Below are 27266 nucleotides of genomic sequence, written 5' to 3'. Positions count from 1 at the left end.
GGAATTTCAGAGAAATACAAGCTCTGCACGTGGCACAAGTTTTATCATTTTAGAGACATTGGAAATATAAGAATATTTCAGGTATCAAGTATGAAAAACTGTTCCTCCCTTCAAAGAATGATGCACCAAGACGTCCATGGGATAACTTTTAACAGGACGGCTTTGCTGGTTTTCATTCACAATTATGTTTTCTTAATCAATCTTCTTGCTTTTTTCAGTTGAATCTGAAACCAGAAAAAACTATCCCCCCCAAAGCCATTTAGCACAGAACTTCAGAAGAAATAACAAAATGCAGAAAGAAAATCTAATTATATTGGCACTAATCCGGCACTAATATTTGCCAACACTCATTTTGGCTCCTGGTATTTTTATCTTTCTGAGACAGTGCTGTTCCACGTTTTACATGTCAGATTATGCCTCCAACTAAGCATGCAGCAGCCAGTTCCTCCTTCCCTTCATTCTGCAACAAGCCCACCATCAAGCAGTTGATCAGAGTAGATCACACCTGGAAAGGTAAAACCAGAGGATACAGGGGAGAAGCTGCAGGACAGTCGGCTCTTGGGTTTCTAGATGTTAAGGGACAGCAAGGTGCCAAGCACAGCAGCACCCAAGCCCTTACTGGTGTCTGTGGGGCAGTGTGCAGGCAAGTGCCTTCACCCAGCACCAGCCAAGAGCTTGTGCGGCTGCAAGGCCTCCTCATCCCAGCCTGGCAGCTTTGCTTCCTCTGTGTGCTCGGCCTCTATTTAGAGGCTGGACACAAAATCCATTGCCCTTTTCTCTGTGCTCTCTGGAGAGCCTTGAACTGTCAGACAGAAACGCACTGCTTTCAGCTCCACCGTACAGATAAGCTGAGGTCCACGTCCAGAGGACAGCAGCAATGGTTCAAAATATATGGACATATTCTTGTTTTATAAGATCTTTTCCCTCGTTTTCTTTTAGACCTGGTCCCTTCTAATTGGTTTTTATGCTTCCTGCTGTTCTTGACAAAAACCTCTGTGCAGTAGAGGAGTTCATAATTAAAAATGCAGCATTCTCTGTGGAAGTAACATTTGCAACACTAAACAACGCTTTTTTTCTTCAGTGTAACATTAACACAAGGTGCACACATACAATATTCTGATTTTTGTTATTTAAATTATTGGATGAAGAAATATATAATATTAACACTCCAACACACTAAACAAAACATACCGGTTTCCTACAACAGAGACTTCTGCCTTTGCACTACATGATAACACATCACTACAAATGAAAAGGCAAAACGTAGTGAGGAAAGAAGGATGTGTCTCAGCGAGAAAGGTCACTAACACGAGCAGTTCTGCTGCGAAGGGGGTGGGTTGTCTGTGAGCCGCATGCTCCTTCCTGAAGTGCCCCTGGAAGGGTCTGAATCTATGCTCTCTGACATCTTCTCACAGATGATATCCACGAGACGCTCAAACACCTGCCTTACGTTGATGTTTTCTTTGGCACTGGCTTCAAAATAGTCAAAACCTGTGAGAAAAAGTGGGGGAAAATGTCAATAGAGACTGGTAATGGAGATGGGGTTTAAAATATTAATTCTGATATTGATCAGAGCTCAGACACTGGACAATTCTCTAGCTCAGTTCATTCCCACACTCTCAGAATAGTGAGCAGAAATGCTTCTAAAGTTTATGAAGCATCAATTAGAGTCAATAAATGGATCCTTACCCTGGTAAACACATCTGCAGGTGATACAGATCTGAATAAACCCAGCACAAGGGAGTTGAATTCTCCCCCTTAGGTCAGTGAAGATGTCCTGGGCTGCAGCTGCTGCTGCTGTACCATTAGCTGGTAATGTACAGAGGGGCCTTCCTGGGCTCCATGCACCTCTCAAGGACCAGGCTTTCTCTATGAACCACTACTGCAGGCTAGCAAGAGCAGAGACCAGAAAGAGAAGGAAGGTGGTGGTTGTATTGCTTCTGCTGACCAACTTCTGCACTTGTGAGCAAAATGCTCTGTGACTTTGGTCTTGTTTATTCCCATTCTTTGCCTGCTTACATGGAAAGCTCCTCAGGGTGATTGATACTCACACTACCTGTGAGAGTACAGGTCGTGGCAGAGCGCCCATCCTGACAAGGGCCGCTCAGCACTGCTGAACTGCAAGTAACGATGTGTGCTTCCTACAGAGTAATTTCAGTGTCCGGTTGGCAGCTCCTTGCTGCTGTATGAATACAGATTCTCAAACACTGACCCTTCCTGATTAAAAAAACCCAGAACCCAAACAGCAAGGCTGCAGTTACGCCAGGTGGGGATGTCACAGACATCAAGCTGCTGCCCGTTGACACCCCCTGCTATGCATGAACCAGCCTTCTCACAGCCTGAACCCTGCCTCTGCCAGCAGAAATGCACTGAGCTGTGAAGCATTTCTTGATCCTTCTAACCCCAGGAGTATCAAAGGCCAACCATCACTTACAATGGCTGTTGCTTCTGTTCTGCCAGGTTATTATATTGCCAACAGCAAGAGCTCAAGCACCACAGAGAGTTTATTTTTCAATAAGCTACATTCTGTTGTGCTTCATTCTGGGGATCTTGTGCATTGCACCAGTTTTCTTTGATTCTGCCCCAAAGAAAGAGAAAAATAAGTCATCTTAACTGATCAGCCTGCCACTGCTGGTGCACTGAGGCACCCCGTGTGTGGTAACAAGCAGGCATCTGCCCCATTCTAACACTTTTTAAGTATCATGGGACAACGGGTGAGGTGATGGTGGAGGTGTGTCCTCCTGAGTGAGCAAGTGTCCTGGGTTCAGCTGTAGCAGTCAGATGGGTGTCCTGCAGCAGGGAAGGGTTCCACCTGCCTCACCTGCTGTCTTTGATGGTGGTTAAAAGCAGATATATAAAAGGCACGGGGAATCAGAGACCTGAACTTAGGTATTTGTCACTGCAGCATTGGTTTAGCTTCTGCCATGGCTGAATCTGTTTTGGTTTAGTTTGTGTTCAGGCGAATAACAACTTATTCACCTGATTGGGAAATCATCTCAATGATGTTAATGTCACTGTACAAACAAACACGCTGGCGGATAACCTCTATGTAAATCACTGTGACAAAAGCTAACAGTTTCAGCTTTAAGTCAATAGTCAATTAAAGAGATTCCTCCCACCTACCACACTAAGTATTTTCAGATGATGCTGTACACATTAGCACAGTTAGTGTAAGGAAAATCTGACTGACAAATCCAGACATATTTTTCAGCCCTTTTAAAAAGAGCATTCAGTATTTTGGGAGGCTACAGAGGACCAAGGCAGGGCTGCCCAAAGGCAGAGTCAGGTTTTGTTTTGCTCTGCACTGGGTATGTTTCTCCAGGGTGAGCTGAACAAGCATGAGGACAGGCTGGGAGCAGAACTGGGGATTCTTCAGCAGAACAGGTTCCTACTGATGGAGTCAGTTGCTATGGTAACTCTGTGCTCATGTCCGTTCTGAGGTGTCCCAAACGTAAAGGGTTCAGATTCTGGATGCCAGATTTGTGTTTGCACAGATTTTGCGGGGAGAAAAAACATCAGAAGCCCAAACAGTAGTGGAAGTTGCAGTAAAACTCTCTATTTGCTGTTACATTGTTCTGGACAAATTTTCAACCACTAACAGTATGATTACTCTTGCAAAATACATGGGCACACGTGGCGTTAACAATGGTTTCAATAGTCTGCAAGCCAGGAACAGAATTTATTCATATTCACATTTTCAAAAGCAAATGAAACTCTGATGTGTAAAAAAGAGCCCACAACTGATTTTGCAAACTAACCATGTCTTTGCTTTGCTAGATGTAAGGAATTATTACCACAATAATATTAATAATGGGAAATTAGAGGGTTTAGTTTGATATTTGGTCATAAATAGGACCTCTTTGTGCTTAGCATATGTAGAATTTACACTTGAAGGCTCTAATCCTGCAGGTCTTTGCAGACATGCTTCTCTTTTTTTGCATGTGAAGCATGAAAGAATAACCTGATTGCTCCTAACTCTTTGGAACGGTGACCATCTCTGTTCATATCACACGGGTTCCTATCGCAAAGCCATACTTTATATTCATCTATGAAGAGGGTTTCCATAGCTTCCCTTCATTAAATAAAAAAACAATCAAAACCCAAACCAAAGAAATCAAACCAACAATAACAAAACCCCCAACTAATAAATATTCACTATCTAAGATTTATCCAAAACTGGCAATTTGATCAAGGTCACACACTTGAACTTCAACAATGGATGCAACGTGTACTGGAACTCCAGTACCCCCAGTTTATGTTCTACATGTATATAGAATATATACATATACCCTCCAATTACTGCTCAGGAATTGAAGACAACATAGGATTTTATAAACTGGAGATGATGGCAATTCCTTTGGGTCTGATAAGAATCTCTGCTCTTAAAAGCTAGACAGATAGGTACAGTATACCCACAGTCAGGGTCTTGGCTGTAGCTGAATTAAATTCAACAGGGTTTACTTGCAACAGTATAGTTAAAGCTTAACACAGAAGGCCATATTCCATCTTAAAAAGATCATATATTCTATAATATATAATAAACATTATAAATAAGATTAATATCTTTTGCTGTTCATTCTTAAATTTTCATTGCAAATGGAAGTTCTGCTTTTTCTATCCCACATCAATAACGTAATGTCTCTTTCTTACCTGGATAGAAAGTACATTGTACTCAGCTCTACAGTTCCAATGTATAAACTTCTTTTTTCATTGTTTAGTTGCAAAAATAAACGAATTTATTGCACAAAAATCAATGCTTGCATTCTGAAAATCATTATGTGGCACTTGGAGACCCGGAGACAGGATTATGTTTATGAAAACATCTTCTCTTTTAATTCTGTGAGCTAATAAAAGCTGCTCACACACAAGCTTTGTCTTCCTTACATCCTTAGAAACTAGCTTGATAGACAGAGCAACACTGCAAGAAGGCATTATTCAGCACTAAGCAAGTAACCTATGGACCTAGAATATATTATGTCTCTTAGTTGTGATACCATCATTGTGATACCATCTTGATTCTGGAAGGACTTTTTATCATACACAGTATAAAGAAGCAAAGGGAAAAGAGTAGAAAGAAAAGCTGTGATATGTACCTAGCTGATCCGCCAGATTTTTCCCCTTCTCTACAGGTACAATTCTCTCATCCTCCATGTCACATTTGTTTCCCACCAGGATCACTTGGGCATTGTCCCAGGAGTAAGTCTTGATTTGTGTGGCCCTGCAGGAGGTCAAAAAAGACTGTTATGTTCCACCAGCTATGCCAAAATACGATCATATATTAAGTATAAAAACAAGTACTGTTAATGACAACATCAGCACCCAAGACTGTGTTGGTTAGAAGACAAATGACCGATCTTACACACAAAGCAAGACTGCAAACTACATCATTTATAGAACCATTCTATTTTACTACTCCTTAACTTTATGTGACAACAAAGTTTCTTGTTAAGGCTTTGCAAGTGTTTTAAAATCATAAGATCCAGACTTACTGAAAAGCTGAACTTGGTAATTTCTGAAGTCTAGGGACAAAAAAAAGCTTATTCTCCTTCAGCTGTAACCTGTCAGGGGAGTTACAATCAATTACATCTCCTAAGGATACTGTCCCTACAGAGAAAACCATACGATAGGTACACATTTCATGCTAGATTTACAGCCTCTTATGGAACATATAACAATCACAGAGTGGTTTGGGTTGAAGGGACCTTAAAGCTCATCCAGTTCCAACCCCTTGCCACGGACAGGGACACCTTCCACTAGAGCAGGGAGCAGACAAATAAAATGCCCTTTAGCTGCAGTTTCAGTAACACCATAGGAAATTGTGTTTTGAGAGTCAAACAGATGGAAGCATCAAGTCACCTTGGCTTGAACAGGAAAACTTGTTCACGGAGACTGAAACTGCATAGCAACATGGAAACAATTGCCAAAGAGAAAGAGAAATGTACAACATCAGGAAGGTATGGGATGAAGGTAAGGCCCTGAGAACTAATATCTGAACCCAGCAGGATTAAGTGGTACCTAAGGGAGGAAACAGTGGATGCAATGACAGATGGCAAGTATTGGACAAACACTAATTTCAATGACAGAGGGATTAAGTGAGTGGAAGCTTAAGCAGGAGCACTGGGATGAACTTAAAGCCTCTAAAGCTCTCTGTAGCTCATATGCTGAAACTGGAGTGGAGCTAGCCATGGATCCCAGGAGTCCTGGCAGTGTCCAAGGCCAGGTTGGACAGAGCCTTGGGTGACATGATATACTGTGAGGTGTTCCTGCCCATGGCAGGGGGTTGGAACTGGATGTTATTAAGGTCCTTTCCAACCCTAACTATTCTATGATTCTACAAGTCTGACCTTACATTTGGCCACTTCATAGTTTTTCTATGACAAAACAGCAGATTTTTGTTCTGTTTATCCTGAGAGGCTGGTCCCTTCCCATCATCCTTGCAGAGTTGTCACAGAACCAGCAACAGAACAGTATGAGCTTGGTAGCATTCATTTTTTTCAGACAGGCCCAACCTATTTTACCTTCACTAAGCCAGCTCTATCTCTTAAGCCTCCCTCCTTCCCAAAGGTAATTAGGCTGCTCTGCCAGAAGCAATTCATTCTTTGCCTCGTCCACATCCTCCAGTCCCTAACTCACCTTCCCACTCTGCCCCTGCTCATCACTCCTCCATACAGGATACGGTAGTTTCAGGCAAACCCATTTCCCAGGAGAGCCAGGAATCCCCCTCATATTTTCACTTCTCTCTAATTTGCTCAAACTCCCTTAATAATAAAGCACTCGATTCCTGCTCTTTTGAATTAGTAGCAGCCTCCAGCTCAGATCTAAGGGTAATTTTTAATTAGTTTGAGCTGCTTACTTGCCTTTTCCATGGGAAGCAGCCAGTCACGTTACTCCACAGATACCTATGGAAAAGGGGGTCATCTCACTGTGCAACTTGCCATTATGCAGGAGCTATTCTGGATTGCACTGGAAAACATAAACCTAAAACCCATTGCACAAACCCAGACCCACACTGCAGCATGCAAAACTAAACCGAGCCTTCCTGCACTCCTCTTAGCATCCTCCTGGAAAGGCACTCACTCAATCCCAGTTCTGGCTTCCCCCCTTTCACCCTTCTGAGTGCCCCCATGTAGACAAGCCCTGAGAGGGCTAATATGAGTCTGTGATGAGTTTATGCACTACTCTGGGGTTTCTCAAAGCTCATCACACAAGGGGTGACCTCAGAAATCAATCCAGAGTGCAGGAAGATGAAATCTCCCCAGTCTCCCTCCATAAGCAATAGAGAGAAAGAAAAGTCTCTCCAGCTTCCATTTAAAACACTTATAACCAGGCTCCTCTTCTGCCTCTCAGTCCTCTCTCTGGATTCATTTCAGTCCATGAGGGGTTATATGGAGACACACTGCCAAATCTTAGATATTTAAACAGAGTTATTTAGATAATTAGAAAGAAGACAAAAACCCATGAAGGACCTCCCACAAAAACTCCTCCTTCTCCTTGTCCGTATAGGTCAGTGAAAAACCTCTCACAGAACACTGACATTTACACTTACTAGGAATAAAATCTAAACAAAGTTATAGAACCACAAAATCCCAGACTGGTTTGGATTGGAAAAGACCTTAAGCTCATCCAGTTCCAACCCCTGCCACAGGCAGGGACCCCTTCCACTAGAGCAGCTTGCTCCAAGCCCCTGTGTCCAACCTGGCCTTGAACACTGCCAGGGATGGGGCAGCCACAGCTTCTCTGGGCACCCTGTGCCAGCGCCTCAGCACCCTCACAGGGAAGAGCTTCCTCCTTATATCCAACTTGAACTTCCCCTGTTTTAAGTTTAAACCCATTACCCCTTGTCCTATTGCTACAGTCCCTGATAAAGAGTCCCTTTCGGGTATCCTATGAAGATGAATGTCTAAAAGAAACCCTGATCCCCATACCAGAAGAAAGGCAGCAAATTTCCAGAAGCTTCTGGAACGGTAAAGAAACAAACAAACAAACAGCAAGGCTTTTGCAATTAAGGTGTTACAACACCCGCCAGGGCAGTCCAATATACACACTGGGAAAACATGCTTCCATGCCACAACAACAACGCTGTGCTTTATTTGTGCTGAATTCCCCAAATTGACGATAAAGGATGGGGTTTATGCTTCACACTTAGAAGACAAACAGTCTCAGGTTCACAGTTCCATGGGTATATCAACAACCTAATTTGGAGGTCCGACTGAAACATTAATAAAGCTGATGATACGTGAACCCAACTGTCTCTTAAATCAAAGTTATATTTAACCAATTTTTCCTTCCCTCCTATGAAATTGTCCAGGTTGTCCAAAGCAAGAGTTTCCATACTATTTTCTATTTACTTGGCAGTATCAAATACTGAGTATATCCTAGTTTCAGTACAGTTTCAAACGAGGTATAAACCACTGATTTATCTGCACACAACACTATTAAGCTAGTGTCAAACAGTAACTGGCAAAGGAGCCTACTAAAAAGAAAGATATCTAGAAAGCCAGGAAAACTCATTTAACCATTTCACTCACCTACAGGATGTACATCTTATTTAAATAAGATTAATTACTTTAAAATACAAGGTAAACCCCATCTTTGCTTTTGCCTATTTATGTTTTTCCTTCTGAAATAACCTGACTGTGCTCTTTGTCACACTGCAGTAGGGAAAGTCATTCAGGTTTAATCTTTTAAGGCTTCTCAGACAATCTGTTGTATCTTTACCGTTCAAGGAACAAGAGAACAGGTCATGTTCTAGATACTCCCAAATGCATTTAAATTGTGTATCTTACTCTTTCTCAGCTGCTTTAAGATAATTATTCATGGGAATTAATAATGATTAATGATTCATGTGAATGAAAGAAAGACGGTACTTCACACTCATATACTACCTGGAGAACTTGTCTGAATACCTGATATACAGCCATGATCCTCCTCATTCAGGAGAAAGAATGCCTTTACTTGCTTTAGAAGCATTTCTGGAGTGACACAAAGCAAACCAGAATCCTCTTTAGGACATCCACCCATATGAAAAGTGTGGTATAAAGATCATCTAAGGAAGACATCATAGGGCAGACTGCGAGAGAGAGTGTCGTTTCCCTTGTGGGCAGGTCACATACCAATGAGCCAGAGCAGAGAGGTAAAGTGCACCATACACACACAAGAGGCAGTCTTAGAGGGGATGACAGAGCTTTGCAAAAGGGCTTGGAGAATAATAAAGCACAACCTGCTATGGGAATTTGACAGCTAGAGGGAGGATATAAGCTCCAAGATGCTGGAGGGGTCTAGAAGGGAAAAGACTTGTTTGATAGAGGTCACTTTGTGCAAGGCCACCACCCCACAGTTTCGGCGTAGTTATGAAGAGGAATTCTGAGATCTATGCACACCCCTACGAGCTCAGCAGAAGTTAAGAGTTTGACATGGGCAAGAGCTTACTTGGAGTGCTAGGTCTCTGGTTCAGCTGTTTATTCATGCTTTTATCTTGTTTTCTGCAGGGAACTCTGCAGGAAGAGATGGCACAAGAGAAAGCAATGCGATGGGCTGAGACTTGTGTTGGCCACCTGCTTACACAGCATCTTAACTGAATCCCTAAGGAGCAGTAGGCAGGGCACCAGCAGGAATTAAGAGGCTTCAGGACTGAGGAGTATCCTAGTGTAAAACACATAGATGATACTGTACACAACTTGACCCATTCCAAGATTTCGTGAAGAGATACAGGTTTAGGACTGAGGAATTATGTCCAGCCAATGAGAATGGACTGGGATGGCCAGCAGCCAAAGTTAGTAGAAAGGGCATCGCTTTGTATTATAAAATAGCTGATGATCTTCTTGAGGTATCATCCTAAGCCTGGTTGTATTTATTCTATGAACCCAGCCCCATGATCACAGGGCAAGTGGCTTACTCATCTTTTATGCCAGAGAAACACTCACATTCCATCCACACATGCTATTTTAGGAATAACTGGGAAGGATATCAAGTTCCTTACTGGGTTTACTTCACATTAACTGAGTAGTGCTGATTTATTCTTGATGACTAAAAGGTCAGCCCATCTGTTGCATCATGCTGCATTTATGACAAAATATTCAACTTACTGGTATTCTTTATTTACTGTAGCTGGACACTGAAAAGTGCATCACTAGCCAGCTGGGATAGCAGAACACTTAAAAGAGAGAGGATGTGTAGCATTAATTGCTATAATTTTGGGAAGCTTGCAGGATAGAATCATAGAATCACAGAATAGTTAGGGTTGGAAAGGACCTTAAGATCATCAAGTTCCAACCCCCCTGCCATGGGCAGGGACACCTCACACTAAACCATGCCACCCAAGGCCTCGTCCAACCTGGCCTTGAACACTGCCAGGGATGGAGCATTCACAACCTCCTTGGGCAACCCACACCCTAACAGGAAAGAATTTCCTCCTTATATCCAGTCTGAACTTCCCCTGTTTAAGTTTTAACCCATTACCCCTTGTCCTATCACTACAGTCCCTAATGAAGAGTCCCTCCCCAGCATCCCTATAGGCCCCCTTCAGATACTGGAAGGCTGCTATGAGGTCTCCACGCAGCCTTCTCTTCTCCAGGCTGAACAGCCCCAACTTTCTCAGCCTGTCTTCATACGGGAGGTGCTCCAGCCCCTGATCATTCTCGTGGCCTCCTCTGGACTTGTTCCAACAGATCCATGTCCTTTTTATGTTGGGGACACCAGAACACCAGAAGATGACCTAGGATGAGCTTGGCTCTTAGCTTTTGCATATATCCCATGTGTTTGCCCCACTTGACTTCAGTGAGGATTGAAGTATGCTCTCAGAAATAGTGTGGTTTGTTATAGCCCCACCTAAAGCTCTGTAAGCAGAGAGACAGCTCGCTTTTCAGGCCACCACACCTTCCTTGCAAGGTAGAGTGGCTTACAACTTTGCCATTGTGGCTGTGAGCTTCCCTCCACACCCAACCTGACTCTGCCCAAGTGATAACCACCAGTGGTGGTTGTAATGGATGCATCTGGTTGTGATGGCTACATCAGACTCCAAGTGGATTAAGCAGAGACAGATAACGACTCAATAGACAAGGGATAATCTGAGCAATGTGTGCACACGCACCTCCCAGCCATAGTGCTGGTCAAGGCTTGATTCAAGCCAAGTTTGGAAACGAAGCCCCCTAACTTCTGTAGCTGGTAAGCAGATATGACTATAAGTCAATTATCTTCTCTTACAGAGTAAGAGGCTCATCGAGCTCTGCTGCACAGCAATGGGCTGTACACCCATGTCTCCCGTCGAGTAGGGACACCCTCAAAGTTGCTCCTTGAGTCTGAGAGATTCCTTGCTGCAACAGATTCTCAGTGAGTGACCAATAGCATGCTAAATAGCATGAAATCTTAGCTATGTAATATAAGTAATTAATTGTGCAGGTATAATCATAGAATAGTTAGGGTTGGAAAGGACCTTAAGATCATCAAGTTCCAACCCCACTGCCATGGGCAGGGACACCTCACTCTAAACCATACACTGACCAAGTCTGGGGCTAAGTTGGGATACAGGCACACCTAGACTCCTCTCTGAGGAGTTTAGCAAGCAAAGGGGCTCCTTCTAAACCTCAGGACTCAACAGGAGGGTCTTCTTGAAGGTTTGTCTGACCCTGTCCTCTATGCTGTAAACTGCCTTGTTTTTATCATTTGGCATGCTTCTGCCTTGCACTTGACCTGAAGAATGGACCAGGCTGATGAAGACAAAGACTCTGAGCTGAACTAACTCAAGCAGCAGACACCATAAGTTTCCCTGGAGAGTACAGCTCCTGACTGAAGACCAGATCCAGTATAATGTTTTTTGAAGCATAACTGCATCACCCAGGATGGTGAAAACCACCCAAAAAATCCTACCTACTCGCTATGCCAGCAAATGGCAGGGGCAGATACAGCAGCACCAGGCAAAAAGCTTTTGTTTCCATTTCTTGTCCCTTTGGAAGTTAGGAAAGCAATTTTGCAGACTGGGGGAAGAAAACCATCTCTTAGTTGTATCGCCACTAGAGGACTCTGCTGGCACAGCGATGCTGGCTTTGCTACAGTCCTCTTCTGTGGACAAGCTTCAGAAGGGAAGGAAAAGACCGATTTTATCCACCCCACTACGTGATTTGGGCTCCGAATCTTCCAACTGGCTGTAAGGATTCCTAAAATACAGGGTACAAATGGACTGATGGCTCACCTCTGTCCTTTGGCTGACAAGGTGCTCTTAGAGAAGGTATTCATGCAGCCCCCGTGCCACGGGGAGACATGAAGTCAAACAGACAGAGCTGACCTTTCCCGATTCTTGCTCTTTCAGTGCTGCCTTTGATGGAATGGAGCTTAGACCACTTCCAATACTTCAGCTTAAACTTCACCCGTACAAACTTCAAAATAGCATCAGCTCAGAGATTGAGATTTGCTGTTCTGGGCTATGTTACAACTGGTAAGTAAAACTTACCAGAGCAGAACTGACAGAGGCAGCTGAACTGTGTGCTTGTATGTATCTTGTTTCACCAGGTAACCAAGCTGAAAAGATTCAGCTTAGTGAAAGATATTGCCCTATCTCACATACCTGCACTACTATGGGAAAAATCCCCATGCAGACACATGAAGCAGAAAAAGCTTCACCCGAGCCAGGTGGCCAATGTGCCACATGGAGGGACCTGGGTTTGGCAAAACCTGTGGGTTTGTGCTTTCAGCAAGGAAAAAATTATTCCCCTGTCATTAGCTGGTCAAGGACAGCTCAGGGAAAATGCTGTTGTTCACCTCCTGCAGCATGGTGTCATGATACTGGAGATGGGGTGAGAGTGGAGACTGCATCCTTAGATGTGATGATCCGGACCATCTGCTTCAGTGGACAGCAAGAATAAATAATGGGCAGCCTCGGGAGAAGGCCAAATGACTATCAACAACAAACCACACTGTTGTGGCTTCTGAGTCACAACCTAGATTAGGGGATACAGAATAGGTGTTCAACAAAAAGCCAAACTGAGCTGGATGCTAAGAGGCAGTGCCATAGCCAGCATGTATCACATGCTCCTGGTGGGTCACAGAGATCACTGCAAATCAATCCACCAGACTTGGGAGATTACATTAACTGCTGCATCACCTTTCTTTGCATGCTGACCGTATCTATGGATTACAAGTTTGGGGGGAAACACAGGGATACTTCTTCTGAGGATAAACACAGCCGTTCCCCTGCCTCCCATGCACTGTATTTCCTCCACAAACTCTGGTGTCACTTTGTGAGGATGCCACATCAGAACACAAGATCCAGCAACAGGGTCCAGCCTGCTGCTTATCCATGCTGTGCCCGCAGCAACAGCTCAGGTGTTTTCACCTCAGGCACTGTGCTGGATTCTATCCCCTACCTCCAAGGAGGCTGCAGGCACTACCTATGACCACAGCAATAACATGCTCTGGCTCTTCTGGCAAGACCACTTACTCTTCCTGCTCTGGACATGTACTTGTCCAGAAGGCAGGAGAGCAGGAAGGTCTGGGCTGCAGCTCTGCTTCCAAAATCAGATCAGTGTGGAGTGAGGTGGGACGTTTCTTGCCAAGGAAGAAGAGAGGTGGCATGAGTTATCAGGGGACCTCTGGGTGGGGAAGGGGAAATGCACACTAAATACTAGGTAGACCGGTCTGTCCCAATGCAGTGCCAATGCAGCTTTGATACTGCCATGGACTTTTTAAAGCAACTGACCTGATGCTTTCTCCTTTCACTGTAAGCCATAAATATTTCCCTGCTTTCTGTCATCAGGAAGTGCAGAAATCATTTTCTGGTGTTTCTGCCTGAATTCAGTGGAGCCAGAGGAGCTTGCAACAGTTGAGAAGCCATTCCTTACCTAATTTTAGGGCTAAGCCCCCACCCTTCACATTTAACAGGTAACTCCTTCTCCCTCATCCCACCATTCCTCACCAAACACTGCCTTACTGAGCTGTCCAGCTGCTTTCTGTAGTCAGTGGTAACAGACTGGCTTTGAAGGGGTATGCTTGCCTTCTGTCCCAGGCCTTGTTCTTCCTCCTGTTATTACCACTACAGCTAATTTCAACTTCACAACTTTTAAATGGATAAAGTTACATTTTTACTTATCTCGAGCTAGGCAAGGTGAATAATGTTCCATGTGTCTACCCTTGGAGAAAACCAACCCAAATCCAAACAAACCCAACAACAACCAAACCCTTTTTCAAGGCAGTTCGGAAAGATTTAGCCTTATTAGATTATAAATGAGATTTGATGCTAACAGCCACTGCTACACCGGATTGTTTTAGCAGCGCAGAAAACCTCCCAACCCCAGATAATGCATTAAAGGATTCATTTCTTTGGAACAAATGAAAACTTTCCAAAGCCACTATGTTTTAATTATAACTTCTTCATTAAAGTGAAGCTGTGGAGCATTTTCTAGAGGAGAGTTTAAAACCTAAGTTATTTATCCCAAAGTTCAGATGATGAAGAAAGAACAGGGTGATGCAAAGCACCGTGGAGGATGGGGTGTGTGATGTTCCCAACAAACAAGTTATAAGGAGAGAATTGGCCAAAAACCAAACCAACCCAAACCCAGCAATATTTCATACCAGTCCTGCACTGCATTGAAGGAGTCTTCACTGGTGATATCATACATGAGGACGAAGCCCATGGCTCCTCGGTAGTAGGCAGTAGTGATGGTTCTGTATCTTTCTTGTCCAGCTGTATCCTGCAACAGAGAGGAATATTTAGGCTTTAAGACTCCAGTTCTCAGAAACAGCATTTGTAGTAAGGTCCTGTGTGTAAAACAAGGCAACCACTCCTTGTTGTTATACATTTTAAACCCTCATTTGCTCCCATCTGAAACAAACTGTCCTTACATTTTAGCTTTAATTAGGCTTTTGCATAAACCGTGATTTCTTAAATGCATTTTGACACATGTTCTATGAAAAAAATATCAAAGATGTCAACCCTTTAATTGCTCTTCCCTGCCTCAGCCTCAAGGCAATAATGAAACGTTAGCAGAGTTCACTGAGAGCTGACACTTCAAAGCACAGGCAATAGAAAACAGCCCAGGACTGCAGCAGGCAAAAGGCATTTACGTGTTGCAATGTAGTGTTGCAGTGGGGAAAATGTGCTTGAGCAGATATTGCAGGTGACTCTTACCTGAGGTTAAAGACAACAGTTAAAGACTTGATGCAATGAAAATTACTCTACAAAGTGAATTCAACATGGAATATCCCACTCATGATGTCTGAGGTGCATGTACTAATCTGAGATTTACTAAGTTCCATTTAACTCTCTTTGTCTGTAGAGTGCTGTAGAACACCTCTACCTGCAATTGTCATTTCTATGTTCAGTCTGGCAGCATAAAGGTGAAACTGTGACATATACAACACAAGACTTGTGACAGCTGGAAAACATGTCAAATACCATCTGGTGGATGCCAGCAACATTTACTCCTCACATTCTAGCTGCTGACTCTTAAACTGAGGAGTGTTTCTAAATCAGATCAACAGTCCTGCATCCAATTCACCCCCTTTGGACCTGCCTTCTGAATCAAGAAGAGTTGTGTGCTTAATGTCTCTCTCATTCAGGAAGTATCTATTATTTGAACAACCAGATTTCATCTATGTTTTGACAAATGGCAACTCTGTGAAAGAGCTGCAGGGAGGCAAAAGGCCTTACTTTAAAAGCTCAAGTTCACCATAAGGTGTTGACTGCTAGTTACTCTTATGGGTTAGCAGTTCTGAAATGAATGCTCCTTTAGTCCTTGCAAAACCCACACTTAAGAAAGCATTTACTGCCACTGGTTTAAAATGTGATAACTAAGGTTTCTCTTCTCTAGAGAAAAAGGCCCTGAAGGACTTATCTATCACATGGCTAGTTGGAAGAGTAAGATCATAGAATCATGGAATCATAGAACAGTTAGGGTTGGAAAGGACCTTAAGATCATCAAGTTCCAACCCCCCTGCCATGGGCAGGGACACCTCGCTCTAAACCATATCACCCAAGGCTCTGTCCAACCTGGCCTTGAACACTGCCAGAGATGGAGCATTCACAACCTCCTTGGGCAACCCATTCCAGTCCCTCACCACCCTAACAGGAAAGAATTTCCTCCTTATATCCAATCTAAACTTCCCCTGTTTAAGTTTGAACCCATTACCCCTTGTCCTACCACTGCAGTCCCTAATGAAGAGTCCCTCCCCAGCATCCCTATAAATCCATGTAAAGCACTCTTGCCAGAGTATTGAGACAGTTCATGATCAGACATAGCCCATCACCAGAGCCCCAGAAAACACACAATGTGCAGTGTGTCAGAAACTACTCAGCTTTAAAACCCTCCTGTTCATCATTCCCATACATGCAGCTCTGTTTTTGCTGCATGCAGGAGACAGTGTCAGCCCTTCCAGAACACATGCTAGCCAGCCTAGGAAAGGCGAAAACAACAACGATCGCCTGTTGTTCTGCACCAGAATATCACAGAGGCTCTCTGTAGGAGGCAAGCGCTTGTAAATAAGCTCCCTGCAGCTTGCTTAAAAGACACTGCCTATTGCACTAGTGTGAGACCATCCACAGCTGTAAGACACCGCGAATTTCCCAGGGAGAAATTATGCAGCAGGAATCTTGCTGTTTCTCCACCAATCCTCTGGAAAAAAGATGGGATTTTTCCTTGAAACTTGTGCATTTATTTCAAGGCAGGGTAGTGCATTGGCTGATCACAGCAGAGCATTGCACACTGCCTGAGAAACAGTTCTGTTCCCTCCTGACAAGAAGGACAAGAACGAGGTGGACTACACCTTGCAGCCTGAATGACCATTTCTTCTCCTACCATGATAAATCCATCACAGAGCACTCTCGCAGTCCTTGACACCACATCAATGCTTAGCTGCTGAACTGCTAAACCAGCCATGACAACTGGATCCCAGCTATAATTCCCAAAGTGGGGAAGGTCTCAGTAGCAACAGTATTATAGAATCATAGAATAGTTAGGGTTGGAAAGGACATTAAGATCATCTAGTTCCAACCCCCCTGCCATGGGCAGGGACACCTCGCTCTAAACCATATTACCCAAGGCCTCGTCCAACCTGGCCTTGAATACTGCCAGAGATGGAGCATTCACAACCTCCTTGGGCAACCCATTCCAGTGCCTCACCACCCTAACAGGAAAGAATTTCCTCCTTATATCCAGTCTAAACTTCCCCTGTTTAAGTTTTAACCCATTACCCCTTGTCCTATCACTACAGTCCCTAATGAAGAGTCCCTCCCCAGCATCCCTATAATCCCCCTTTAGATACTGGAAGGCTGCTATGAGGTCTCCACGCAGCCTTCTCTTCTCCAGGCTGAACAGCCCCAACTTACTGCTCTGTTTATTCAGACATGATAGTTGCTCTATTTTAGCCCGATTTCCCAGTGACACACGGCTTATTGAATCACCAGTCTCCACACATGCATGTGGATATGCTCATAATATCTGACTGAAAGGAAACACTCTCAAAGGTACGTTCTTACAAATGTCATGAAAATAGCTGGTAAGGTGAAGAGAGACTTTAAGCATCCCTTAGCAAGCTGGGTAAAAAGCTTAGTTCAACGCTTATCTTTTTTCAACACCAAAAGGTCCACAGGAGGGAGGCTTTCTTCATGCCTCATTAGGAAAAAGACCTCAATCAGTATTAGCAACTTCTCAGATCCTGCAACCAACAAAAAGAAACACATCCTTAGGAAGTCAGACTTCTTCAGTTCTCATACCCACAGCATTACTGTTTTACACCTACATTGCCAGGATCTCCGAAATCCCATCTTCTGTTTTCTGCTGTGTGTTTAACTAGTTCTCATTTTGGCTTAGGGCATGGGGCTGTGACCAGGCAGTAAGCAACAGCAAGGCACATTGGCTAGCTACATGCAGCACAGTTTGGCAAGAAATCACATTTGACCATAGCTCTGAGCAAGGAGTTAGCTGTGAGGATGTGCATCCAGGCTATTCCAGGCAGCAGACCCAAGAGGCGCTCAGGTGTGGGATGAGTCCAGTGCCTCGGCTCAGCGAGGATCTGGACTCAGGCTATAGTTACTCTGTGTTAATGCAAACTGTGCTATTGCCAGAAAGCACTGAAATGTGGTCATTCTGGTTTGCTGATTTCAGTATTCTGCCTACAAACCCCCTGTGCAAGGAGGTGGACTCCAATTTATCCATTAGCAAGAAACAGGGATGTGGCTGGAGGAGGTGCAGAACCCCAAAGGGCTACATATACTTCCTTAGTCATAGTCTGTTCTCTGGCAGACAATGAACTTACCTCATTAGGAAAGTCATTTGCATATTCATTAGTATATACCTAGGTGCCTACCTTCCCACAGGCAGCGTCTGAGAGAGGAAAAGGCATCCTATATTTCATGGTATGTGAAGTTTAGTCATAACCTTGCCCTGGTGGCTATGCAGTAAGGCAGAGATGTGATTCATCTCTATATGGGTCTCTGATGGATTCTTGTCTCTGTTTCACTGTACAGGTACACAGCATGCCATCTCCCCTTGAATGTTTTCAGTTGCATTACTCCAAATCCATTTGAATCTCTGTAATATCACCCTGAAGTGACTTTTTTCCCTTCAGGTTACGTTAGCTTCTTAGACACCTATGAACTGGCTTAATTTTCTTGACTCACACCATGTTTTATACAAGCCCCACTGGCCATCCCCTATCCCCCCACACTTTAACATCAACACAATTAAACAAACTGCAAAATCCGAGCTCAGTTTCTTCAACGTGTACATTAGCTGCCCTTGCAGAGTTTAAAACACCACAAAGCCTTTGGTAATTAGGCATTGCAGGATTTTATGTGCAAGACATCTATCTAACGAAGGAGAAAATAACTGATGCAGATTGCTTCCCTGCTCCCCCAAGCTGCTTGCAAGATTTCCAGGTAGACCACAAACTCATTAGAAGACAAGTAAAGGAGGCACAGGCAGGGATCAGCAGAAACCTGGGGTAGCTCTAATTAACAGTCTAGCCAAATGCCTAGGAAGAAGAGCCTGAGCCTTCGGCCTGTTTGGCTGTCCCTGAAGAGGAATCAGAAAGCCAGGCCTTAACCAAGCATAGAAGGGTCTCAGTATATTTACACCAATGTGTAATGTGTTCTTCTGTAGCTTACATGTGTGCCTGTCCTTGATACAAACCAGAAAAACCCACAAGACCATCAGTTGGTAGCTTGGAACACAAATCTGAAGGGTTTGCATTAATGAGCAATCAAAATTCAGTGTTTATCAAAGGAGAAAAAGAGCTAAATGCATTTGCATTACGTGCAGACGCCCGCTATCACAAGATCCATCACGTCAACATTCACAAAAGGAGCACGACCAGGTTTACTTCAATGTACTTGGCTGTCTCAGCACAAACAGCAAGGCACTTGTACAGGAAACATATCTGAGATTTTAAATCATGACAGATGCTCTTTGCTGCAGGTCTGAAAAAGCAGAACCCCTGGTTCTGAACTGTTGTTCTTCTAGTGAAGATTTCCAGCCACAAGTTCTTTGTTCCACATAAAATGTCACTGAAACTTCTCATCTGTACTGGGTTTAAAGCCCTCGTGACTGCTCTAGCAGTGTATGTGACCAACAGCCTCTGAAGAAATAAACCACCTGATTTCTCTTAAAGGATTATGGCTTTTTGCTTGTTTTGTTTGGGGTTTTGGTTTTGAGAAGAATAGTAAGTAAGAATAAGAGTTACCCATTGTCCAGCTGGTTGGAAACAATTACAGGATGCATGTACTTAGCATCATCCTTGCTTAGGCTGTTCAAAGTCAGAACAGAGGTTACATCAACTCCAACAACCAGCACCAACCACAGTTTCAGGGCTTCATCAGCTATGGTGAAGGAGAGACCTCTCCTTCCCTGCTGTTCAGTGTCACATCATGACACCTACACCATAGCTCTTTGTTTGGAGTTTGGTCAGCCTTGGGGACAGGATAATCAACTTCACAGCCCTGTGGTTATAGGGGCAGCAAGTTATTAGACATCAAAGTGTTAGGAAACATCTGACTCCCTGCAAACACAGCTCAGTTCTCAGCAAGACTGGCCACCTAAGCTCCTGCTCTCTACATGACAGATAACCTAAATAAGGAACAAATAAAGAGACATCCTGAAGGCAGAGGCCTGTTTGTTCTGCTACAGGCCGCTCTGGGGCTCAGTAACAACTGACCCTTTTATGTCCAAGACCTGTTTACTCTCCTTTCTGCACAGATGAGGAAATATTCATGCTCACATGCAGCCTTCTCTGCTGCTGCTCTGTTCTGCCTTCCTCTCTGGACCTTGCTAGCTGCTCAAAGCAGCATTTCCTTGCATTTCTGGACCCTGCTAGCTGCTCAAAGCAGCATTTCCTTGCATTTCTGGACCTTGTTAGCTGCTCAAAGCAGCATTTCCTTGCATTTCGGGACCATTGCAATGTGAAGAGTTGAATTTCTCACGATCTTCAGCAATTCTAGTTGTTTTAGTCAACATTACCGATGCCTGCTGTGAGGTGGGTGGTCTGTTCCTGTCCCACTACTCTCATGTCAGGATGTGCACCCTCTCTGGGGCTGGGATTTCCTCAGCTGTGTGTTCGCCCAGTGCTCAGCACATACGGGCTCTGCTCTGTGATCAGAGCTCCTGGATTTTCCATTAACACACACATTTCCTTTGCAAAAGTAGACTTTTGAGTGGAAGCCATCAAGAAAGCATCAGATAAAGGAAAAAGTCACCTTGAGAAAGAAGAAGAGGGCGGTAAAAAACAACCCACCAAGAAAGACAAGGGTGAGCGAAGAGAGTGACCTATGCCATTAATAACAGAATGCTAACATTGTGCTTACTGTTCCTGCTGGTAGCTAGAAATAGGAACAAACAGGCAAGCAAAATGAGTCACTGGTTAAGACATGGAAAAGACGTGATGTCATGAAAAGCCTGTGATGTTTCAATTGCTGCCAGGAGCAAAATAACACCTGGCTCCTTCAGAGCTCAGCTCTGATTAAAAAGCTCCAGTTCAACAGATGGTATTAAGCGTGCCTTTTTTCTCTCTTCTTATTGAGTGCTCCCATTGTCCAAAACGAACTGAAACCTACTCAGCCACATTTAGATACCTTGAGAGACAGCTTAATTTGATCAATATTAGCAATTTGCAGCAAAACATTTCTGTTATGAATAAAAACCCAACACAAAACCCCTGTCTTCTTTTGTTAAAGGCTTTATCCTTGCAAAGTGGTTTTTAAATGCTTCCCCAATATGACTATTTTAATTTCAACTCTTTGGAAGTAGTAAAACCAGAAGCCTTGGGTTATTTCAGTACCACCAGTTGCAGAAGCTTCACTTCTCTCTCCTGTTTTACTTACCCCTTACAGAAGAAGCTCCTACCACCCTGTGTGCTCTAACATTCCCACAATAACTGCTCCCAGCAGGGATATGGAAACATTATGAAAAGAGACTTCTAACACATGCACAGCCCACAATAGCTCACCAGTCATCAGAGCCCTCAGTCTTCACTGACACACACACTTCTGGAATTGTCCCCTGGAACTCAGTGGCTGAGCATCCCTTCAGGTAGGGCACTGCACTTGGTTTTCTTTATAAAGTAACTTCCATAAACTAAGCTGATGGGCACAGAGGACAAGTTAGCACAGGTTGACCTCATCCAACATTAAAACATTCCTGGTGGCTGGGAAGCTCTTTAGCTTTGCTCAGCGACCCCAACTATATGAGACAAAAAGTGAATCACTGGAAATACAATGGGGTGCATTTGCTCAGCAGAGTCTAATTTCCTAACTGGAATCAAGCCAGTGTACTGCGATTAACACTACTGGTCCTGACCTACTAAGATGTTAACGAAGTTACTTCTATTTTCCCAGGTGCCTTGAGATTGCAGCAAAGATTGGCAGCAGTTGCCCTTCCTCATCTGTCAAAAGGTAAGGAGGACTGAAACAGGGCTGCTGGCTTATGGACACTATCTGCTCTTCTCATCTTCCTGTAGCTTGAGTTTCTCTGCTAGAGTATTTAAAAGACAGTGGCTGCAAAAGAGAAATCTCATGAAGAGGCACACACAAAGATTAAGTTCATCTGCACATTCTTTAATGCCATATAATTGAAAAGCCTTCTTTTTCATGACTTAAAATTAATATAAAGATCATATAAAGAACATAACGATCATGGTTTTGATTCTTCCCGAACCATTTAGCTCAATAGAAAACTAAAGAAATGGCAGGAATAAACATACATAGCACCCATACCATATGCCTACTTCCAGCTTCCAATTCTTTAGCTGCAAATAAACAAAGATCAAGAAGTATTTTAAGAGGCTGAGATCCTTGAGTACGAAGCATTTCAGGCACTGAATGCATTGTTATATAAGAATATTTTGCCATTTTTGCTAGATCTTTTTAGTTGTCCCATGTATATCGTTTAATTCTGCTTATCAGCCACCGTAAGAACAACTGTGCAATGCACAGATGTCTGAGCAATGTTAGCCACTCTAAGTGCTATTAATTAGCTTGGCTTGTTGGGAGGCAGATAAATTAATCACAGCCAGAGTACTTCAGAAGCAGCACTACACTACTGCGAACGTGCAAGCATGGACGTCCTAAATGGTCCTGTAGTGCAGCGGGTAGATATGCTACAGTCCAGCTACCACTGTGTGGGTCCTAACAGCAGACTGCTAACCCATGGAGATGTATGGCAGAAAGGAAGATCTCAATACATTATCAATCAGCTGCCAAAAGAGCAAATACAAAACCTGTGAGAAGGAAGTCAAATGATCTGTGGTACAGATCTGTTTAAATTCAGTAGCCTGGTTCTTTGGTCTGGAAAGGAACAAGGATAAGGTGAAGGGAATTAGCATTATCCTGCTATCAGCCTCACTCCCCCTCAAATGCAAGCAAGCAGAACATAGCAAATCCCAGCTCCGAGAGCAGCAGAACAAGACGCAGACTTCCTGGAGCCTATTTCTAGGTGATCAAATGTCATGGTAACCAGCAAGAGAACCATGCAGTGAGTCCGTGTGGAGCAGGCTCTGCACGAGGCTTGGCCACAGCTGCCCAGCTCCGGTGCCCCCCAGCAGCATCACAGCGGTATCCAGCCCAGACCCCATTGCAATGTACCCAGCCTGAATCCCATGACTGTGGTACTCAGGCAGGACCTCAAGGTAGCAGTACCCAGATGGACCGCAATCCAGACCCTCATCCCAGTGGTACCCAGACTGGACCCCATCACAGAGGTACCCAGCCCAGACTCCATCACAGCTGTACTCAGCCCAACCCCATTGCAGCGGTACCCCGTCAGGACCACAGCTGGGCAAGACCTACAGTTAACTCATTTACAAAGCAAATATTTACATCCCAAGGTGCTTATGAAGCTCGATGACTTTGTGCCTGCAAGACCTATTAGTATCCCTAGTTGTAAGAAAACTTAGTACTCTGCTACAAGCATCACCCCCCAGGACTGTTCTTATCAAGGGAAGATTTCATCTTTTTTAGTAGTGGATTAGGGCTAAATGTGAGCCTCATACTTCACAAGAACCCCCTAGAGGTATTATGTCAAGGGGATCAATTCTAAGACAAAGTGCTCAGAGATTCTGGGAAGGTGTTTATGATATTTCCAAGATTAAAATACCAAACTAAATTGCAACCATGAGGCCAGAACATGTGCTTTAAATTAAAGGGCAGCAGCAAGACAGGGAAAAGAACCACAAAGAATAAAGCATCAAGAATCAAAAGAAAATAACCAAACATAATTTATATTAAGAACCACGCATCAAATAAAGTATATATATATTGTGTGTATATATATGTGTGTCTGTATATATGTGTATATACATATGTGTGTGTATATATATATATATGTATTCTTTTAAGGTCTTTAAAACCCTAACGTGTAATCTGTCAAGATTTGGTAGAAATTAAGAGCTGATTAGGCAATTTCCAATTTATTATCTGCCAAATTAGGAAAAAAGCCCCCCTGCTGAATTCAGGGGAGCATTAAACACAAATATAAAGCTATTTAAGGTTCTAACACACAAGAAGGTAGAACGAAAGCCTGAAGAAAACGAACCACAAGAACAATGTGAAGCTCATAAGTCAGAAGGTAAATAAGAAAGGTATCTCACTTCAGTAGAGTATGAAATACATTTTCCAAGTGCTGGAATTAGTAATAACACAGATTCCTCTACCTCATAAGTTTGTATTTGATAGAAATGTGCACATATGTTGAAAAGCAATGCAATAAATAAATCTGATAGAGTTCTTCAGGTGATGTGAAGGGGGTTTTGATCAAATTCACAAAAGTGTAAAAAAACAATCAAATGGAATTTGAAACTTTCCAAGTAAACCCACATCTTGGCTGAGAATAGAAAGGAAGACTTTCAGCTAAAGGACAGCTATTTTGGAGTAGTCATAAACATCTTAAAATAGATGCTTAGAATTTAAGTTATTTGTCAACCACAACAGCGCACGCACGATGCTCAGTAATGTCACAAGACAAAGAAAATAACCTGCTACCATTTATGGCAAGATTTTCTATTATAACCACACAGTCCAGATGTTAAACTGGAAGTTGCATTGTGTGACAGCTGCAGGTGGCTCTAGTGCACTCCTGGGGCAGCTCAGTAAGCAGCTGTGAGGTTCCTTTGGGGCTCTCATGGTGTTACAGTGCCTGTGGGTTTCTTGGTGTGAAGCCTTTTTGCACACTATTGTAAGCTCACCCACCTCTGTTGTGATGCCCACTCCTTCCTTCTATTTGGAAAGAGCATCACCAGCAAATACTTCTTGACATACTTGTGAGATGTTTTGCTGCTTGGTACTTTTACCATGTGCTAATTATTTCATGACCACAACACCTCCCTGCTCTGTCTAGGCCATGTACTGCTCCCAAGCCTTGGGCCAGTGGGCACGCTAAGTGCTCAAGTGGCTCAGATCTTAAGGATGAAAAGCACATCTTTGTATTTACCTTTTTAGAAAGACAGAGGAAAACAACAACAGATTTCTCAGCCGAAGAAAACGTGTTGTTGGCATCATAAAAAAAGAAACAACATATGACTAATTTATCTGGCATTCAAACAAACTTCTAACCCAGTTCCAGTCCTCAACCAGTCAGTCCTTACCTATCAAGAACTGCTTCTCCCTCCTCTAAAATGATTTTAGAGGGAGGCTACAATAATGATTTAAGGGCTACAATCAGACTGTATTGTAATCACCATTACCTACTTGAAATGTCCCAATTACTTCCTCCATCAGCGGTTTAGAAAACTGACTTTTAGCAGCTCTTCTTAGCAGGAATCACTTTGTATTTCTTCTTAATTAAAGATAGTGCATCTAAGCTCATTTTGGAGCAAACCAAGCCAAAATCCATTCCTGTAGTCCTTTTTTTCATGGGTAAATGATTTATCCAAGGAGCCCAGTGAACAGGGGAAAGGAAGCCCTACCTAAAGTGGGAAGGAAAAAAAGGGACAAGAGTCTTTGAGGACTTGGCTCATTGAAGAAGACCCCAAGAAACAAGAAACATCTCAGGTTCAGCAAGCAGACTACAGCTGGGTCAATCACAGCATGATCTGCATGCCCACAACTCTGATCCTAATGAGAATATCATGCCAGTGTTTCAGATGATCAGGATTTCAGTGAGAAATCCTGGCCCAGACTGAGGTTGGACAGATGCTGCTGGGCCCACCTTAGACTGCCTTTGAGTATAATCAGCTGGAAATTGAGCATTAATGGATGTTCACACCAGTATGTCTCATACAGTTGAAGCCAACCAATATAAAGAATGAATACTGACAAGAAAAATACTGGTGGGGAACTCTATCACACTTCTCATGATTTATTAAGCAATATGAGGCATAAAAGCAATAGACTATTTCAAACTTAACTTGCTGCCAGGCTAATATGTGCACATGTACACAGGTGGTAATAAGGGTCAAAGAATTATCATCCCAGCAGGTAAAGTATTATCTCCCAAGGTGGTTTGCTACAGCAGCTTGAACTCTGCACAGGATTTGGACAAACTTCTACTGAAGGCAAAGAATTACTTGTACCAGGGGCAGAGAAAACCATGCTACAGGGGCTGATGGTGTCCCACATGGTGCACTTACCTTCCCTTCTGATGGAAAGTAGCTGCATGCCCCATCTGTCCCCACACCAGTGGGACCTCAGTCACACTCTCAAGCACAGACTACTTACAAGGACCACTTGATTCAGCCGAGATTTGGGGAGATGCCATTTGGCCATTTTATTTTGATATAAAACAAGCTGTGAAGAGTTTTAACGTCCTGCCTGCATGCAGTGACCTCAGTGAAGAATCCTGCCTAGGTGGAGGTCCTGACTTCTCTCCAATGAGACTGTTTCTAGATAAGAACATACAGCATTTTCCATGTGTGTGTTTCTCCGAGGAAAGAAGGCTGCAAAAAGAGCTGTTCATGATAACTCCAGACTGTCCTGCTTGAAGCGAATAAAAATCCTGTGTGGAAGAGGAACAGCAGAAGATCATCTTTGTACAGAACACTAAATGCATGTATGTGATGCTTTTCAGGTGAACAAAAATATGAGGCCATCATTATTCACTAAATTCTAGCAATTTTACATTACTACAGTTTCATAGAATAAGGACAGCATCACCCCAAGCAAGTGAAGGTCTATCAACAAATCTGTAATTGAAGCAATCATAGTATCTGGCACAACACAAGCACAAGTTCATGCATAAGCGTTGTGCTGCTTCCTAAGTCACCCAGGCTGCCCACCAGCAGCAGATTGACAACAGGCTCTATAGACCATCAGCTCAATTCAGCAATCAGCAATTCTCCACTCCATTACCATCACACTTTAAGAAACACTTCCCAGCTTGGGAATGGATTTGTCCTGTTACACTGGGGAAAACACACACTGAAGTATTTATCAAATGAAACCAGCTTCCTTACTGAGAACTAACCCCAGGGAACATCAAGCTCCTCTGTTTTTCTGTGTAGATATACATGATTTGTCTGGAGAAGGTGCAACAAGTTGACGTTTTGAGGAAAACAAGCTATTTACTATGACAGAGACAAAAAGAAGGCTCACAGGACTTGTTCTTGGTTCCAACCCAGTCCAAATCACTCCCCTTGACCAAAAGGGTGCAAAAGCTAAACTTAGAAGCAAAGCATTGGTACAAGTGAGCAGAACTAGATCTGCCAATGAACTGAAGACATTTTAACACTAAAGGGACATCAGCACCAGCATAACTGCTTCAAAACATTATCAAATTACATTTAAATGAGCCGCACTTTCTGCTTGCTACTATTTTGTCTTATTCCAACATCAAAGAATTAAAACTTGGCCTGATTTT

The 27266-nt window shown here is 43.3% G+C and overlaps 2 protein-coding genes across 8 annotated transcripts in view; both read right to left on the bottom strand.

Annotated features, from left to right (window-relative positions):
* Positions 1–652: 652 nt before the first annotated feature.
* The window catches only part of TXNDC12 (thioredoxin domain containing 12), a 78323-nt gene continuing 51709 nt past the window's right edge, over positions 653–27266 (bottom strand). The window contains exon 8 of the mRNA XM_061344821.1: positions 653–940. The gene's annotated coding sequence lies outside the window, so the exon portion shown is untranslated. The remainder of the gene's footprint in view (positions 941–27266) is intronic.
* RAB3B (RAB3B, member RAS oncogene family) overlaps positions 1113–27266 on the bottom strand; it is a 60112-nt gene continuing 33958 nt past the window's right edge. For all 7 annotated transcript variants that reach the window (XM_061344815.1, XM_061344816.1, XM_061344817.1 and 4 more), the window contains 3 exons: positions 14563–14681; positions 5094–5218; positions 1113–1491 (listed from right to left, as the gene is read on the bottom strand). In XM_061344815.1, coding sequence (XP_061200799.1) covers positions 1304–1491; positions 5094–5218; positions 14563–14681 — 432 coding nt within the window. In that variant the 3' untranslated portion in view covers positions 1113–1303. The remainder of the gene's footprint in view (positions 1492–5093; positions 5219–14562; positions 14682–27266) is intronic.

This window comes from Neopsephotus bourkii, unplaced genomic scaffold (assembly GCF_033783945.1).
Source record: "Neopsephotus bourkii isolate Nb327-2 ecotype Australia unplaced genomic scaffold, CSIRO-AGI_Nbou_v1 NB_234, whole genome shotgun sequence".
Taxonomy (NCBI): Eukaryota; Metazoa; Chordata; class Aves; order Psittaciformes; family Psittacidae; genus Neopsephotus; species Neopsephotus bourkii.
The sequence above is the reverse complement of the archived record's forward strand: the minus strand, read 5'-3'. Positions and strand labels throughout refer to the sequence as shown.